At 35.5% G+C, this 15,856-nt stretch overlaps 1 protein-coding gene across 3 annotated transcripts in view; it reads left to right on the top strand.

Moving 5' to 3' along the window:
- The window catches only part of LOC109109169 (cGMP-inhibited 3',5'-cyclic phosphodiesterase A-like), a 95,120-nt gene extending 91,845 nt beyond the window's left edge, over window positions 1-3,275 (top strand). For all 3 annotated transcript variants that reach the window (XM_042721630.1, XM_042721629.1, XM_042721628.1), the window contains one exon: window positions 186-3,275. In XM_042721630.1, the coding sequence (XP_042577564.1) occupies window positions 186-574 (389 nt within the window). In that variant the 3' untranslated portion in view covers window positions 575-3,275. The remainder of the gene's footprint in view (window positions 1-185) is intronic.
- Window positions 3,276-15,856: the final 12,581 nt, after the last annotated feature.

Below are 15,856 nucleotides of genomic sequence, written 5' to 3'. Positions count from 1 at the left end.
TTAATATTAAATATTATATATGTGGATCGATGTGCATTTAAAAAAAAAATGAAGGCACACTGCATGTCTGATGTTTTTGTTTTTATATGCAACATTTCTCTATAAAACAAAAATCAAAGTCCTCGTTAAAGCTGCTAGTGTGAAGAAGCCATTAACACTCTCTTTCTTTACTGTGTTTACTGTAGAGAAATCAGCACCCAAGAAACGACGGAAAGTGTTCTGCCAGATCACCCAGCACCTGCTGGAGAACCACGAGATGTGGAAGAAGGTCATCGCTGAGGAGTCCCAAAGCCAGACAGAAGGGGAGGAGTCCACATGTCTCACTAACACCCCTGAGCCAATCCTAGCCATCGATGAGGAGGAGGAGGAGCCAGGGAGCAAGGAGGAGCCTGCAGACGACCAGGAGGAGGAGGAGGAGGAGGAGGAGGAGAGTCCTGTACCTGACGAGACACATGAAACAGAGGAAATAGATGGCGAGACTGTAGAGGAAGCGGACGAGACTGAGAAGACTGTAGAAGATGACGCGGAGCTAATTGGAAAACGAGAGGAAGATGAGAAAGAGGATCCGGAATGAATGACGTCGTCTAAAAGTGTTTCATCAGCAAGTGAGACTTCTAAGAAATGGTTGCCAGCACATCACTTAGACACAACACTGTAGATGCTTGGGGAACATGTGCCTAAAGGAAACAGGGTGGGACGGGGTGGTTCGGGATGAAGGGTTTGACTAACAATGAGCAGGCAATGCTAAAATTGGCCGGGACAAGGAGTTCTCCAGGGTGTTTCCTATGTTTTCTAGACTTACGTTGGTCAGTTTTTGCAAGTCCTTCTCCAGCTGCACCTTAACCCCCAAAACTACGACAGGGGTCCCAATGACCTGAAGTTTTGCAGGCTCAACAAGCATTTCCGAGGAGCTCTGTGTCAAAGTCGGGGAAACGAGAAACCAATCCACCGTGACTCTCGCCGGTTGGCACATCCCACCGTGGGCAGCGGACGAAAGCAAACGCTCCAGAAACTGCATGCGTTTGTGAAAAGATACACTGTGTGTTTGCATGTCTGTCCTGCCATTGCTCTTTCTTTTTCCTTTCCAGAGCATCACTACAGCAAACGCTTGCTCCACTGTCTCATTTCCGAAGGCGTCGAGCCGAATGCTTGTCATTCCCTTCCCTCACCTTTTTCCCTCAGCATTCCATGAGCTGAGATTTTGCGTTTCTCAGGATCAGACTGTTTTCGGATAACTGTACAATGAGTCATTGGTTTTTACAGACTTTCTTGTAGCTTTCTAATCTTTTGGATCTTGATTTGTGGACAAAGGGAATCTTTAGTTGTTTTTTTAAAACTGTAACTTCTTCAAAACGCCAATGGCCTTTTAGCCCAATCGTTGTTTTACCAGGTGATTTGATATATATACACAAATGCATAAGGCGTGCAATAGTACATCGCGTCAACCCTAGTCATTAAACAATGTTCCGTCCGAAAACTATAGACGCTCTTATTCTCCCTCCTTCTGTTCTTGCATTTAAGCTAAGTTTGAGAGCCAAGTGAACTGCTCTAGCAAGTTTGGCTGATCAAAGGTGCAAACTGGGACGATGGGAAGGCCTCAGGCTCCCGCATTCCCCCGCAGTCGCATGTTTTCCCTCCGAACAAGGCTGTGGTTATGCTTCACAGTCGTCTCACGCAGCTGCCGCTGTGGTAATGCAGGAGCTCCTCAGCCCAAGGGATGAAAGGCGAACGCCGTCCCTCTCACATGAGAGCATGTGCCGCACATGAGATACACACACCGGTCGACACGGCTGTCCGCGCTCGCCTTTGATGTGCCGAAAGAGGCAGATTGCTCGCAACGGCGAGATGAAACACTTCTGCGGGCTTAATCACCTCGGGTCCGATGTCTAATCGGACGCCTTCAGTCGCTTTGAAGGAGAGCCAATTAAAAACGCCTAGGTAGGACGTGACGGTCACGTGCTCCCCTTCGATCGCAATGCAGTGTAAGCCTTAATATTACCAGGCAACGTGGTGCAATGTAGTCCAGCAAATTATTTAAGCAATACAGCAGATTGGTAGCGTTTCCAATTGCACTTTCTTTTGGTTGCTGTGTAGATCTCACACAGCTCAAGTGTGCGTGTGCCAAATATGACTTCAAATCCATTCTCCCCAAAGTACAAAACCCCATCAGGAGCGTGTAGAGGCCGTGTGTGCTTGCGATGCAGTATGAGTGCTTTTTATTTGTACATGGCCCCAATTTTAGAGGGTATATTATATTTCTGCATTAGGCCGTAGATTTGTAACCCCAGGCCACCGATATTAACCCTTTGGTGCATGAGTTGTTAAATCACAAATTAAAATAGACTTAATGTTTTTATTAACTTTTTTCAAAAGAAAAAATATATAAATTCCCAGTCTGATCATGCATTTTAGAGCATTACTGTCCACTGCAATAAAAGGTAGTAGTAGTTATGTGGTGCATCACTTTTGTTTTCCATTTTTAATTTAAGTTGCCATAATAAGCATATAAAAAGGATTGTTGCAATTAATTGTTGATAAGGGTCAAATGTTATCAACTTAAATGGCTTTTAAAGATCTGTCCACTGTAGTGGACATCATACATCAAAGTGTTAAATTATACAGTTGTTTAAATTATACATATGTCTACTGTGTATTTCCTAAAACAAAATTAGCTTATTATAACCTAAATCAAATCCTGATGAATAAAATTCATTTAAATACATCACAAAATCACTACAACCCAGGCCAGAGATATGAACCCTTTACTAAAATCACAAATAAAAATAGTCTTTTATTACCTTTTTAAAACAAAAATACAATATTAATTCCCTTTTTTTTCCCAAAATAACAAATTTTAATAGTGTTACTGTCCATTGCAATAAGAGATAGTAGTTGCTACTTGTCTTGGTGCATCACTTTTGCTTGCCATTTTATGTTGCAAATAAAACATATAATATAAAAGGTTTGTCACAGTGAATAACAGACAAGGGTCAAAGATTATCACCTTAAAATGGCTTTTAAAGATCTGTTAACTGTAGTGGACATCATGCATCAAACTGTTAAATTATACAGTTGTTTTCAATGTATATTTCCCAAAACAAAATTAAAATCCTGTGGAATCAAAACCTACATTTAAATCCTGTGGAATAAAATCACCCTAAATACATTATCAAATCAATATACCCCAGGCCAGAGATATTAACCCTTTGGTGCATAAATGACTAAAATCTCAAATAAAGTCTTTTTATTTCCTTTATATATATATATATATATATATATATATATATATATAATATATATATTTTTATATTTCCTATATATATATCTCAAATAAAGTCTTTTTATTTCGTTTTTTTTTCCAAGAATAATGCATTTTAGAGTGTTACTGTCCACTGCAATAAAAGATAGTAGTTGTTACTTGGTACATCACTTTTGTTTGCCATTTTGAATTTGTGTTGCCATAATAAAACATATAAAAAAGATTGTCACAATGAATTATAGATGAGGGTCAAAGGATATCACCTTAAAAAAAATGGCTTTTAAAGATCTGTAATCTTTAGCATGAAAGTGTTAAATTATACAACTGTTTTATTTAAAAAAAAAAAAAATAATAATTATCATAACCTACAATCAAATCCTGAGGAATAAAATGCCTCTAAATAAATTATTTCACTAAGAAATATGTGACATTATGGAAGAATCTATTATGCAATATAGCTCCGCCCCTTTCATCTTACTGTTGCCCAGATTACTTTCACTCCATTTGGGAAATTTATGTCATTACTAGTGATTAGCATAAGAGCAGTGGGGACACGTGGCGGGTCGACGAGGATTGGGAATGACCTTACTGCGAGTCTTTGACGATCAAAGGTCATCGGTATTGATGTCTTTATCAAAGACGGCCAGATTTGCTTCCACCCAGACAGTATTCAGAGAAAAATCTGTGGAATTAGCCAGCGAATCCTACACGGTTGATGCACTCGTGCGTGAGTGTTGGCATGGCAGCCCTGTCCTCCACCGTGCCTCCCATCGGTTGGCTGATTCCAGATTCTCGAGTCTTGAGAAACCGGTTTGGACGTGTTCATAATGGCATTTTCTCTAAATTCATCTTTTATACACATTGCAGATGCCCTTAGGAGTGAAATAAATTTGGTTCAAATACCTGTGCAGGTGCTTCAGAAATGCATGATGACCTTGAAAGATTGTGTGTGAAGTTTAGTCTGATAAGCTTGGTTCATCCTTCCAGATCTTTTTGATTGACAGCAGACGGTTTGACTAGCATGTCAGGTTCACCGGATGTCGACACGAGAGACATAAAGAGGGTTACACGTCACATAAGAAGCTGATCTTTTTATAATTTTCCTTTGTATTTCCCATTCACCGCTCGTTCCTTCATCTTCAGCTGTACGCATCTGATAACCGCGTCCACTCGTTTCGTTCACCTCGAGAACCAAACAAGCTTTACACCTCTCTGAGAAAGAGAAACAAGACTTGTACTTTTTATATATATAGTCGGCACTTCACTGACAAAATAATTATTTTTCTTCTCACTTGTATCTTGCACTTAACACATGTAGCAATACCTATAGAAAGGGGAACTGTGTAAATCACCAGTATTCGTAAAGTGAAATATTCATTTTATTGCTGATTGTTGTTCCATTTTGTACAAAACGATATTGTGTACAGGTTAAAAATGAAACGAAACAAAAACAAAGCCAAAAAAAAGGGACGAAAAAGATGAAGACGACAACAGAAGTCTTTTAGATAAACATTATTTATTTTTACTGTTTTGTAATTTAGACACTATACTGTAGCTCCTCTATTGCCAGACTTACTGGAAGTGCCTCTTGGTATAATGTAACATACAGAAAATATATATTGAGATTATTAGAACCTGTCACAAGCTGAACATTGTGGATGTTGTAATGTGAATACAGTTTAATAATACGAGTGAAGTACTGTGGTATTGAATGTCTCTGTGTTCTTAATTATTTCTTTCTTGCTTCATTGATTTTCACCCCTCATTCAAGACGAAATAATCTGAAGGTTTTCAACTAAACAAGCTCAAGACAAAAGTGTATTTGTCTTGAAAATGGCTCCTGTCTCAAACGAAGTCAAGGTAAGATACCACAAACGTTATGCCAGATCGAGGAATAGTTCACAAAAAAAAAAGTGTATTTTCTGAAAATGTGGTCAACCTTCAGACCATCCAAGATGTAGATGAGTTTGTTTCTTCATCAAATTTGGAGAAATTTAGCATTAAATCACTTGTTCACCAGTGGATGCTCTGCAGTGAATGGGTGCCGTCAGAATGAGAGTCATAAAAACATCACAAGTAATCCACACCACTCCAGTCCAGCAATTAAGATCTTGTGAACTGAAAAGCTACATGTTTGTAAGAAACAAATCCATTGAGATGTTTTCATGTCAAACCTTTGCTTATGTCCAAAATATGAGTCTATAATCAACAAAAATGCTTCCTCCAGTGAAAAAGTCCATCCCTTGTCTTTAGATCTGCTTTGGACTGTTTTCATTTGTAAACGGTGGTTGATCTGTGCATATTTCTCTTCTCATTCAGATGAGACGACTTTTTCACTGAAGACAGCAATGTTATCAATAGAGGACTCATATTTTAGCTGGAAGAAATTGTTTGAAGTTAAAAATGCTTTGACACGTTAATTGCTGGTCTGGAGTGGTGTGGATTATTGTGATGTTTTTATCAGCTGTTTGGACTCTCATTCTGACGGCACCCATTCACTGCAAAGCATCCATTGATGAGCAAGTGATAGAATGCTACATTTCTCCAAATCTGTTTTGTAAAAAATATGCACTCAACAGCTTCACCAAGCTCATTTAAATCACTTTAAGTTCAGTTGAACTCAGATGTACTTTCAGTTCATCCGTTGAAGCATTTCAATGAAAACAAATTTCGAAGAATTAGTTGGTGTTCGGCATGAAGTATTATGGCTGTTTGGCACACTGTTTGCTTGTGTTCTCAAAGAATGTAGAGAAAGGACACTTATATAAGTGGATTATGAACAGAGCTTGAGGGACGCGTTGCTTTGAACTCATTAGTAGCGGATTTGTCTAAAACCATAGACTTTTTTTATGCTGACAGCCACAATGTTCTGAATCAGCCCTCTAAACGTCAGCTTTTTAGACGTACAATGAGATTAATCGTGTCCCTGGCATCCATGTGTTTCCTAAAGCTTGAGGTATGTATAATTCATACTTGCACATCTCACTCCATTGTACAGAAGGAAAGGACATGGCAACCTTAAAGGGATACTCCACCCCAAAATGAAAATTTTGTCATTAATCACTTACCCCCATGTCGTTCCAAACCCATAAAAGCTTCGTTTCATCTTCGAAACACAATTTAAGATATTTTGGATGAAAACCGGGAGGCCTGTGACTGTCCCATAGACTGCCAAGTAAGTTACACTGTCAAGGTCCAGAAAAGTATGAAAGACATCGTCTGAATAGTCCATCTGCCATCAGTGGTTGTAATGTTGTCGTTATTAAGGTTATGGAGTAATTTTTTTGCTTTTTGTAAGAAAAAAAAAATATATATAGACTTTATTCCTTTGTCAACAGTCTCCTCTGTGTCTCTAGATATCACCGTTTGCTGTGTATGCTCTTCTGTATCAGCCGCGCCACAAGGATGCGCTGTTTTCTTTCAAATCAAAGCAAAAGCATCCTTGTGGCGCGGCTGATACAGAAAAGCATACGCAGCATACGGTGATATGGAGAGACAAAGAGGAGTCTGTTGACAAAGGAATTGTTGAATAAGGTCGTTATTTTTGTTTTCTTCGCTTCATAACATTACAGTTGAACCACTGATGGCAGATGGACTATTCTGATGATGTCTTTCATACCTTTTCTTGACCTTGACAGTGTAACTTACTTGGCAGTCTATGGGACAGTTACAAGCCTCCCGGTTTTCATCCAAAATATCTTAAATTGTGTTCCGAAGACAAACTAAGCTTTTACTGGTTTGGAACGACATGGGGGTAAGTGATTAATGACAAAATTTTCATTTTGGGGTGGAGTATCCCTTTAAAATGCAGCTCACCCCGTCTGTCTTCAGGAATCAAAGGTTTTCTCCTAATCTTGCCACTGCTTTATTTTCTGGACACTTTACCCCGTTTTTCAGTGTGATGTACAGAAAGGCTATTGTAATGTGGGTAATTGTTGTGGTAGTTGCATCCTTTCACTACTAGAGAAAGTGTGCAAGGCCAAAGGGTTTGATTCCCAGGGGATGCAGGAACAAATGTAGGCCTCTATCTTGAATGCAATATAAGTAATTTCAGATAAAATCGTCTTCTATATGCATAATGTAAAGTAAATTCTATTCTTTTAACCACTTATCTACTAAGTGATTTATAACTTTTCTTTGTTTTAAACTTTCCAAAAAGTTACCTTAGACAAATTTTCTGCACTGATTGTGAGTCCAGAAAAACAAGGTGACTAAGTGCAATGGCCAGTGCAAAGGTCTGGCTTGTGTGTCATTCCTGTCCAGATTTAAGCTGTTCTCATCCTCTGATCCTAACCTGAGTGTCTGGACTGGAAGGTTAATTGCAGTGGGAACTGAGCTGATTGTGTGCTGGTCAGGAGCGTCCCTCACATCCTCTGACCGGTGGAAGAAGTCTTAAGCACTTTCACTAATTAGAGCACCTGCTTAATCCACCTCCAGATCCTGACTCCAGATCAATGAAGGAGTCAGTCCTTCTGTTGGAGTGTGTAGCTGTGACAGCGTTCATCACTGATTGACCACAACTGTGGGAACGACCCCTCATGACCTCAGTGTGAGCCTTTTCATGAGCAAAGATATTGTAAAAATCTGGTTTAACACATCCTGTGAAAGTTTGCTTTATTAGAACAGTGCAAATGTTACGATTTTTTAGCATTAGAAACGTTTTTTTTTTCAACATCACATTAAAGGTATCTATCATTAAGTACTATTAAGAAAAAGATTAATATTTAGAATTAGCTTTTATTTTTATTTCATTTTCAGCTTTCATGTTATTTCTTCTTCTTTCTTTTTTTATTATTATTTTTTAATAAACTACTATTTAGCTTTAATTCTTTTTTTATTATGGTGTTACTTTTAATTCCGTTTTAGTTTTATTTATTTCCAGTTAGTAATTTTAGAAATTCAACTTATTTCAGTAAGTTGCCAAGACAACATTTAAAATTTTCATTTGGTTTAAGTGTTTAGTCTAATATTTATTTTATTTTATATACTATTATAAGTTTTGCTAATATTTCAGATTAGCTTTTATTTTTATTTATTTTCAATTTTCATTTTAATTAAACTTTTTTTAATTACTTTTAAAATATATTACTAATTAGGTTTATTTCAATTTTAGTTTCAGTTCAGTTTTAATTTTATTTCTAGCTAGTAATTTTAGTGCTTCAATTTCAGTTAGTTGCTAGTTTATTTATATTTTATTTGAGCTTGATTTCAGTCAGTAATTTTTTTAAATAGTTTTGATTAATGATAACAACTTTGCACAGTTCAGAGATTTTACAGTAAAGACACAAGATTTTTATATTTATCTTGATTTGTTTTGGGGGTGTACTGGAACATGCTCTCATGCTTGGTGGTTCGAAAAACACATTATTTTTCACATAATTTGCATTATTACAATACTTTTCTCCCGAGTTTGGCACAAACAGCTCGATTAGTTTCGGGTTTGATGAAGGCCCGCCTTCCGAAAAACTAAATGTATTGTGATTGGTTAGCTGACCCAGTGCGTTGTGATTGGCGAACAGCTTAGACTGTGTTTCAGTAATGCCCCGCCCCTTGTCAAAGCAGCAAGTTCCGTCTGCTCCGGTATAGTTAAGGATGGCGTCAATATTGCCATGTCAATTTGAGCTGGATTCAGACCCAGAGAATACTGAACAAGAGGATCGTGCAGAACCTTTGCACGCACAGATTTTGCAAGACATATTAGAGTGTTAACATTGTTGTTGTTTTTTTTGTTTAGTTTTTTTTGGGGGGGGCTAAATCACATTTTAGATTAAAAATAGCTTAAAAATAACTGCATTTACTATGTACAGATAAGTGCAACGGTAATATTAATTAATTTATACCATAGTGAAGTCTCATAATTGAAGTGCAAATTCTGCAGATTACATTATTATCCAGTATTGTAATGTCAGCAATTTATAAAAATGTTTTCATAATTGTAACACACATATTCAGGTGCATGAGTAACTTGCCAAAACTTGACGCTACAGCAGCACTACTTCGTCGTCGTCATCTTGTCTGTTGCACTCAACCAAGCGTTCTAACCACGACCTCACCCCTCTCCACCCCCCAACCATTTAAATTACGTGAGCGGGAATTTTTTTAATGACATTCTAAAGGGCCGCTTTCTGGACTTTGCGATTTATAACTTTGTAGATATTTTTTTATGCCCAAACATACTACACTACAATTCAAAAAGTGAAAGAGCATAATAGGACCCCTTTAATGTTTCTATATGTTTACATTTACATTTGCATTTAATTATTTAGCAGATGCTTTTATCCAAAGCGACTTACAAATGAGAACAATAGAAGCAATCAGACCAACGAGAGAACAACAACAGTATATAAGTGCCATGACAAGTCTAGTTAGTCTAGCACAGAACACGTAGCAAGGGTTTTTTTTTTTTTTTTTTTTTTTTTCAAGAATAGGATAGACAAGAAAAGAAATTTCAAGAATAGGATAGACAAGAAAAGAAAATTTGTGTATTGTTGTAGTCTTTAGCTGTTTTTTTGAAAATGAGTAAAGACTCGGATGTTCGAATTGAGATCGGAAGGTCATTCCACCAGCTGGGAGCAGTCCAGGAAAAGGTCCGTGAGAGTGATTTTGAACCTCTTTGGGATGGCACCACAAGGCGCCGTTTACTTGCAGAATGCAAGCTTCTGGAGGGTGCATAAGTTTGAACTAGTGATTTTAGATTAGTTCAGTTCCTATAAGGATAGCCATAACGTGATTCATCAATGTTCTTCTTGATGTGGAGGTAAGTTGTTCAAAATCATTGAATCAAATTAAATTACCTGTATTAAATTACCTGAAGATAATATTTTTAATTGGTATAAATCATGACGATTGCATAAGCATTCCAGACACGGGTAACGTTCACAAGGAAGTTGTGTTTCCTTCCAGTTCACCTTCAGCAGTCCCTCTGGCATTTCTGTGAACGTGAATGTCAAACTAAACCATTTCTGACAGACATGTCGTGCATGAATTACTCAGGAACAGCTAACTTAATTGGCATTCGTTCAAGATCCAAAATCTGAATTCAGGCATGAATAACATGATGTGAACTTCAGTTACAGGAAACAAAGCATTTAGCAAACCAAACACTTTGTATAGACAAGTGATGAATTATATAAGTGATCAAGATCATGGAGGGTAAGATGTTTGTAGTCAAGTGGTTGTTTTGAAGCTCATGAGACTAGAAGAGGTTTCAGAGAGGATTCTCTAAAGCCGCAGGCCTCCATTACTCCATCGTCAGGCAGATTTACAAATGAAACGCACAAATTCAGCAGCGTTGCCATTCTCCCTACGAGCGCTCATCCTACGTGATCAGCCTCCTCAAACCGTTTGCTATAAACGTCGTGCTAAACCGTTGATATAGATTAAAAGTAAAGGTTCTTCCATGGTTCTTTGCAGCATCACAGGTCAGATTTTTTTTTCCTGTATGTTTTTGTAAAAATGTAAATGTTTTATTAGATCAGCATAATGATCATATGGGTTCTTTAAGATCGGTTTAAATTTAAAAAGGTTTCTAACTTTAATTTTTTTGTAAGTGATATGGATGTGAACCTTTTTGTTAGTTTTTGTATTTATGTCTGAAACGTATTGATCATAGGCTTTACACCTCAAAAATGATCCACAAATAATGCTCAAAAACTGAGATACATAAGCTCAGATCAATGAGACCTACAACCAAAAAAAAAAAAAATACCTGCTTAAAAGTGCTTTAAAAGTGTGTAAATTGTGTTTTGAGATCATTTCTGTAACTCTCATTCAAAACACAGGGTTTCCACATAGACTTACATTAGGAAAAAGGCAAAGCTTGTTTTAATATAGAAACAGTTGCTTTGCTAGGATTGGTCAGTACTATTTTAAGGCGGGGCTTAGTGAAGGGTCGGCAGAGGATCTCATTCTGCAATGCTTCACTTATTCCTGAGTCCATTTCTTAATCACACATTGCGAACTTATATCATCACTCTTACACAAGCCGACGCGTTCGCTTTGAAACAAACTGTAGGTTTTGATCTGGGGGAGTGCTGATTACAAATAATGAGTCACGGGCCTGGAACGCTACTCCCTCTCCATCGAGGTCGTTAGGAGCAGAAGTGATGCATAAAGCAGCCTCCTGAGCAAGTACTGCAGGTGACATGAGGAGCAGGGAACTTCCCGAAAATACACATTAATCACAGATTATTTTTAGGTTGTGACAGGGGTGTTTCTAGTATCAGTACTGATACTGTACTTTCTTAAATATTGTGGATGCTGTATAGAGTCGTTCACAAGCTGCATGCTAAACAAGCTGATTTGTCATTGACAAACTATAGAAGATGTTTGCAAGTTTTGTTTCCTGTGGATTATGTAAATATCCACCTCATGGTTTTATTTTCAGACTTATAAAATATACTATTTTCGTGTGTTATTTTAGTATAATTGAGAATTTATTACATTTTTATTAATATTTTGAATCAATTTTTATTTATATACTTCTCATTTTAATTTGTTCTAATCATTTTTTGTACAGTTTTGTAATTTTAAAATGTGTATGAATATTCTATTCAGTTTTAGTTATTTTAGCACATCAAGTACTAGACAGTGCTAAATTAAGTATTAATTTAAAGTGAAAAATTGCATTGTCAACTAGATGAAATTAAAAGTTTTTCATATATTTTATTTTTTTAATTGAAATTTAGTTTTTCATTTTATTTTCACGTTTTGTCATGTTCAGTGAGGTTAAGCATTATGAAATTAAATGGATTGCAATGTAAATGCATACTTCATACTCATAATTGATCACTGCTGTAAATAGAAAATGAAAAAGAATATATCATGAAATTAATCATTTCAAAATCGGGAGAAATGATGATTACTGAAACTAAAATCATAGACTTTTTACATTTTATTAATGTTATTATTTTGAAAATTGTTTCTAAAGAAAGCAGTTTTCCTCAAAAATATTACATTTTTTTTATAAATAATATAAAAATATTATGTTTATTTTGTATCATAATATGTATTTTATTATATTATTATTGAATAAAATTAAAATGTCATTACATTTATCTTTAATATTAATGTTATATTATTTATTTTATTAAATATTATTTCATTTCACCTATATTTTAACCATTAAAAAAAGATGGATGATGCAGCTCCACTTATAGTAGTGAAGGCAAAATGCCAGAAAAATTAACAGCATAATCCTTTATATTACATCAACTTTATATTTATTGTTATGTTTTTTTATGGTTTTTTAGAGTCATGTTTTTTTATTGAGAAGGATCTATTTATATAATTACCCTTTTGTGAATCAAAAGGATCTAAAACTTGTGAGAAATTGTTTTTCCAAATGAAAGTGAATCACAAACAATTTCAGACCTTTTAGCAAAAAAAGATTAGACAAATTTAGCATCTGATTCTCAACACCTAATTGATATCCCACAACTTTTGCTAAAATATTATCAGGGAAAATTATTCTCAGTTACACATCTGTCCCATTGACACACAAGGATTTATCAGTAATATTTTACAGAAATATTTTATTTCACAGCAACATAACAGGGTCTAGCGATGCCCCTGCTGTTTGATTCTTTGGGTTCAGACATAAAATGTGTGAGAACAGTCTGACTAGTGTGCGTACAAAAATACTTTCCTTTCTATCTACTTATGACGTCACACGTGGCCCTCAAATGCAAACGCGGCACACTGTATCTCTACAGTATATGCACACAATCAGTTCAAGGACTTGAGGAGATGTTGTGTTATGGATGAAGTCATGAATTCATATTTACAGCTGAAGCATTTCTCTCTTATCTTCTCTTTAGATGAGATTGCACAAATATAGCGGTTGCCCTGAGTCAAAAAAAACCCTCTCTGATACAAGAATTAAACTCTTGAGTCAGGACAATTAGCATATTATTCATATTCTCAGCTGTTATTATTATTCTAACGTCATAGATTATCCTGTGCTTGTTTTGTCATGTTACTGTAAACGGGCTAACCCAGTTATAAAGCACCATGTCAGGAGTACGGAGCTGAAGTAACCGTTTGTTCGACAGGCCGCTGCGACGGGTGAGAAGTGATTAGTGAAATCCTATTAGAAATACCAGGCCAAGAATTCTGCCATACTCTCCAAACCGTCTCAAACCACCGTAAACCACCACAAACAGATTACTAACGCCCAAAATCAGTCAAAGCTAAGAGGCAAAAACCTGTAAAGCGCCTGCAGTTTGGGTGTCTGTGTAAAGAGAATCCTGACGTGGATTTGTCTCATTTCAGCTCAGTTATACTCCTGACACTTATATTAAACAGCATCATATCAGTTACACGGTGTGAGCCATTCACTGAAATTACTGAAGGAGAAATGAAAAACCAGATCAGATCGGTTCTGTCTAGTGCAGATGAAGAAACACTTTCCTAGAGCTCTATTATGTCTGTCTGTGGATAAACAGTATTGTTTGACTTCCCACAGTAAAATTCTTTACATCTGAAATGTCCCTGTAAGGGGAAAGGCTAAAAGTTTATATAATCACATTAAAAAACAATTTTTCTGTTTTATACACACTGAAAAAAAACTTGGCTTTGAACCAATTTTCACTCAGAAATTGCTCATAAATTTCACAAACAATTACAAAGAAATGGCAGTTAACAAAGAGAATTAAATGTAACATTTTGAAGTAGTAAGACTGAAATAGCATTTTCTTGTAAAACATAATCCTTTTTTAAACAATATTTTTACATTATTTTACAATATTTTATACATAAATGACTACTGTAAAAAATTATTTTATTTCAGTATCAAATTGTTTTTATTAAATAGTTGTTCAATATATATTCAATATACATAATTATATATATTCATAATATGTAATGTTGATGCTGTAAATAGAAAATAAAAATGCATAGCATATTTAAACATTTCAAAATAGATAATTAAAGACTGATTGTTACAAAATTTAAATGAATGAATAATGTTTTATTATTTATTATTATTTTTAACTAATTATTTTTTTATTTCATTATACATTATATTAATAAACATTAAAGTAATTATATTATTAAATAATATTTTTGCCTATATTTTAACAGCTTAATCACAAAGATTAGATTGACTGCATATACATTTAGAGTCTGTTGATGTATAGAAAACACTGCAATGTGTTCACTTACGGAGACTTAATGCATGTTTGTTTATAATTTATATATATATAAAAAAAAAACATCTCTCCCATTTTTTTTAAAATTTAAATATGCAATGAATTTCCATTTTCTATTTACAGCGGTTATCGATTATGAACATGAAGTACATGGGCATTGCGTTTTATTCCATAATGCTCCACGTGGTTGCACTGACCGTCATCTCGTATTTGAAATCAGAAATACAGAGACATTTGGTCCATTAATGGCTTTATCCTTTGGGTGCTGTTGAGTCTACATGGACAAGCCATGTATCAGCAAGAGTAGAATGTGTATAATCCACAGTCAGAAGGTTATGACAACTGTCATATTATGGCTTGGTCATCTCCATGGAAACAAGGCAAGGCAAGTGCATTGTCTCTCCTCTATCCACCCTTTCCTGAAAACATGTTATATGAGGACTCCATATTGGCCATAAGACTGAATAAATAACATCTTGTCAAGAAAATGAATGTTTCTCTAAACAACTAAGAAGTGTGGCTGTAAATACTATGTGGCTGAAACAAAATCATCTGGCTGTGGATAAATATGATCTGTATGAGTACACACATGTTTGGCCAGCTGTTCCTTACAGAAATGTTTATCTTTGGAAGTCCAGGCTCAGTATAATTGATCAGGATGGGGGACGGATAAACGGTCTTGAGGAACGACTGACTTTGCACTCACAGTTTGACATTTCGCTTTGGCATTGAATGAGGTGGTCGGTCTGTCTCTCACATTGACGTCACTTTTGATTCGCAGGCACGGTTTTCCTGAAAAGCACTTGGAAACTCAAGCAAGGCAAGTGAGTTATCTCTGCAAAAGCTAACAACTGATTATGTTCATGTTAAATTCAAACATGATTGAGACTGAGCTTACTAACAAGGATCACTTTTAAGAAAGTGTCTTTTTGCAACCTGTTGGAATTAGTGTTAAGATTTTGCAGTGGTACACAGGTTAGATTTGAATGTACTATTGCACATTAATCATGTTATGTTAAAACTGATGTTTAGGATCTCCGAGACCTTGTGATAAAACTGAAAATCACTGAAAAATGTATTTAATGTTTAATAAATGTAATAATAATAAAAAAAATTAAATGTTTGCATGCTTTTAATGTTCTTTTAAAATGGAATTTGTTCAGGGTCTCAGAGACCTTGTGATAGAATCATAATTTAAAAATGTAATATTTGATTCATAATTAATATATTTTATACAAAATAATCAATAAAATAATAAAAAGTGCTTATTTAAATGTTTGCATGTTTTTAATGTTCTCTGACATAATGAAAACATGTTTTACAAATAAAGATCAGTCATGTTCCATTAAAATGTACTATTTTCAGGGTCTCTGAGACCTTATGATGAAACAATTAAAAAATTTATATGTTAGTAAGATTTATTAATAATATTTTATTAATAAAGAAT

Source organism: Cyprinus carpio, chromosome B4 (genome assembly GCF_018340385.1).
Source record: "Cyprinus carpio isolate SPL01 chromosome B4, ASM1834038v1, whole genome shotgun sequence".
Classification (NCBI taxonomy): domain Eukaryota; kingdom Metazoa; phylum Chordata; class Actinopteri; order Cypriniformes; family Cyprinidae; genus Cyprinus; species Cyprinus carpio.
Note: the sequence above shows the minus strand (reverse complement) of the source record. Positions and strands in the feature narration are given on the sequence as shown.